This window comes from Echinops telfairi, unplaced genomic scaffold, assembly GCF_000313985.2.
Source record: "Echinops telfairi isolate 266 unplaced genomic scaffold, ASM31398v2 ScPeMD7_5;HRSCAF=22, whole genome shotgun sequence".
NCBI lineage: Eukaryota > Metazoa > Chordata > Mammalia > Afrosoricida > Tenrecidae > Echinops > Echinops telfairi.
Window position 1 is genome coordinate 781,468 of NW_022103901.1, and position 1,477 is coordinate 782,944.

At 57.3% G+C, this 1,477-nt stretch overlaps 1 protein-coding gene across 1 annotated transcript; it reads left to right on the forward strand.

The window, feature by feature from the left end:
• Positions 1–226: 226 nt before the first annotated feature.
• Positions 227–582, forward strand: LOC101655130 (ATP synthase subunit ATP5MJ, mitochondrial-like). The gene has a single exon (XM_045286084.1). It carries the CDS (start codon positions 279–281, stop codon positions 459–461), a length of 183 nt encoding a protein of 60 aa, XP_045142019.1. The 5' UTR covers positions 227–278; the 3' UTR covers positions 462–582.
• The last annotated feature ends 895 nt before the right edge of the window (positions 583–1,477 follow it).

Sequence of the window (1,477 nt, forward strand, 5' to 3'; positions counted from 1 at the left end):
TCAGACAGGGGCGTGCGGCTACTTCAGCACCGCAGGTGGTGGTGGTGATGATGGTGGTGATGGTGGTGATGGGGTGATGGTGGTAGGGATGGTGATGGTGGTAGGGATGGTGGGGATGGGGATGGGGTGGGGATGGCGGTGATGATCATGGCATTAATGCTGATAATTTTGCTGATGATAGTGGTGACAAAAACGAGGATGGGCTTGCGCGTTCAGTGACCTTCTGAGTCATTGGCTGCGGGTCCTCCGTCCCGCGGAGCCGTTTGTCCTGCGCCACGATGCTCCAAAGCCTGATCAAGAATGTGTGGACCCCCATGAAGCCCTACTACACACAAGTTTACCAGGAGATCTGGATGGGGATGGGCCTGATGGGCTTCATCATATACAAGATCAGGAGCGCCGATAAAAGAAGCAAAGCTCTGAAAGCTTCCGGTGGGGCACCTGCCCACGGCCACCACTGAGCAGCTGCCTGAGATCCTGTCGGATGAAGTATCCACTCGGCCGGGATGTCGGAGCAGTGTTAGGGACATGGCTGTCACTCCTGCCTGTGCTGGGTGGCATGAATAAACGTGTGTGAGAGAAAAAAAACAACACGAGGATGATGATCACACTCAAACCCAACCTCACTGCCATCACATCGATGACAACCCATCGTGACCGACAGGACGGGGTAGAAGGGCTCCTGGTGGTTTCTGAAGCTGTAAATCTTCACAGGAGTAGAAAGCCTCATCTTTCTCCAGCTGAGTGGCTGGTGGTTTTGAACCTCAGACTTGCAGTGAGCAGTCCAGCATCAGCCACTGCATCACCAGGGCTCCCGCAAGAACAATCAGGGGCGTGGGATGGAGGGAAGGATGGACGGAGGCCAGGCAGGCTGCCAGCGACATCGGTTCTCTGGAGGTGGAAGAAAGGGCCAGGTTGGCATGAGACAAAGGCCCCGCCCCCGAGGAGCCCGCTGTAGGGAACCTTCCACCACACTGGAGCACGGGGCCTGGGGGCCTCCAGGAGCTGCTGGGCAGCTGGGCAGCAGCAGGAACCATGCTATGCACGTGTCCACGGTGTGTCCACGGTGTGCGTGTCCATGGTGCATGTGCGATGTGTATGCAGGTGTGTGTCCACGGACAGCGATGCTCTGACTGGAACTTCACAGAGGTGAGAGCTAAAATCAGCTCAGGTGCCCACCCTCAGACGATGCACCCAAGCCGCCTGAGTGGTCCAGCCACACGCAGGACCCCCCCCCCCACCAGCCGTGGGTGCAGACAGCCTGATGCAGGGTCAGCATGGAGAGCACAGCATGGGCTCTGGCTCCCAGGGGCCTCCAGGTGTTGGTGGGAAATGCAGGGAAGAGATAGATAAATACATAAACTCCCTTTTCAGCAACAGTGCCGTCAGGCAGGCACTTCTGTAAGCTCGGCCCCCCTCAACCAACCGAGGGTCCTGGGGGGAAACTTAACCAGGTCAAGGCGATCTTTAAAAAAAA

Coding starts and splice junctions, on each gene's coding strand:
- LOC101655130 (XM_045286084.1), top strand. CDS start 279: ATGCTCCAAAGCCTGATCAAGAATGTGTGGACCCCCATGAAGCCCTAC.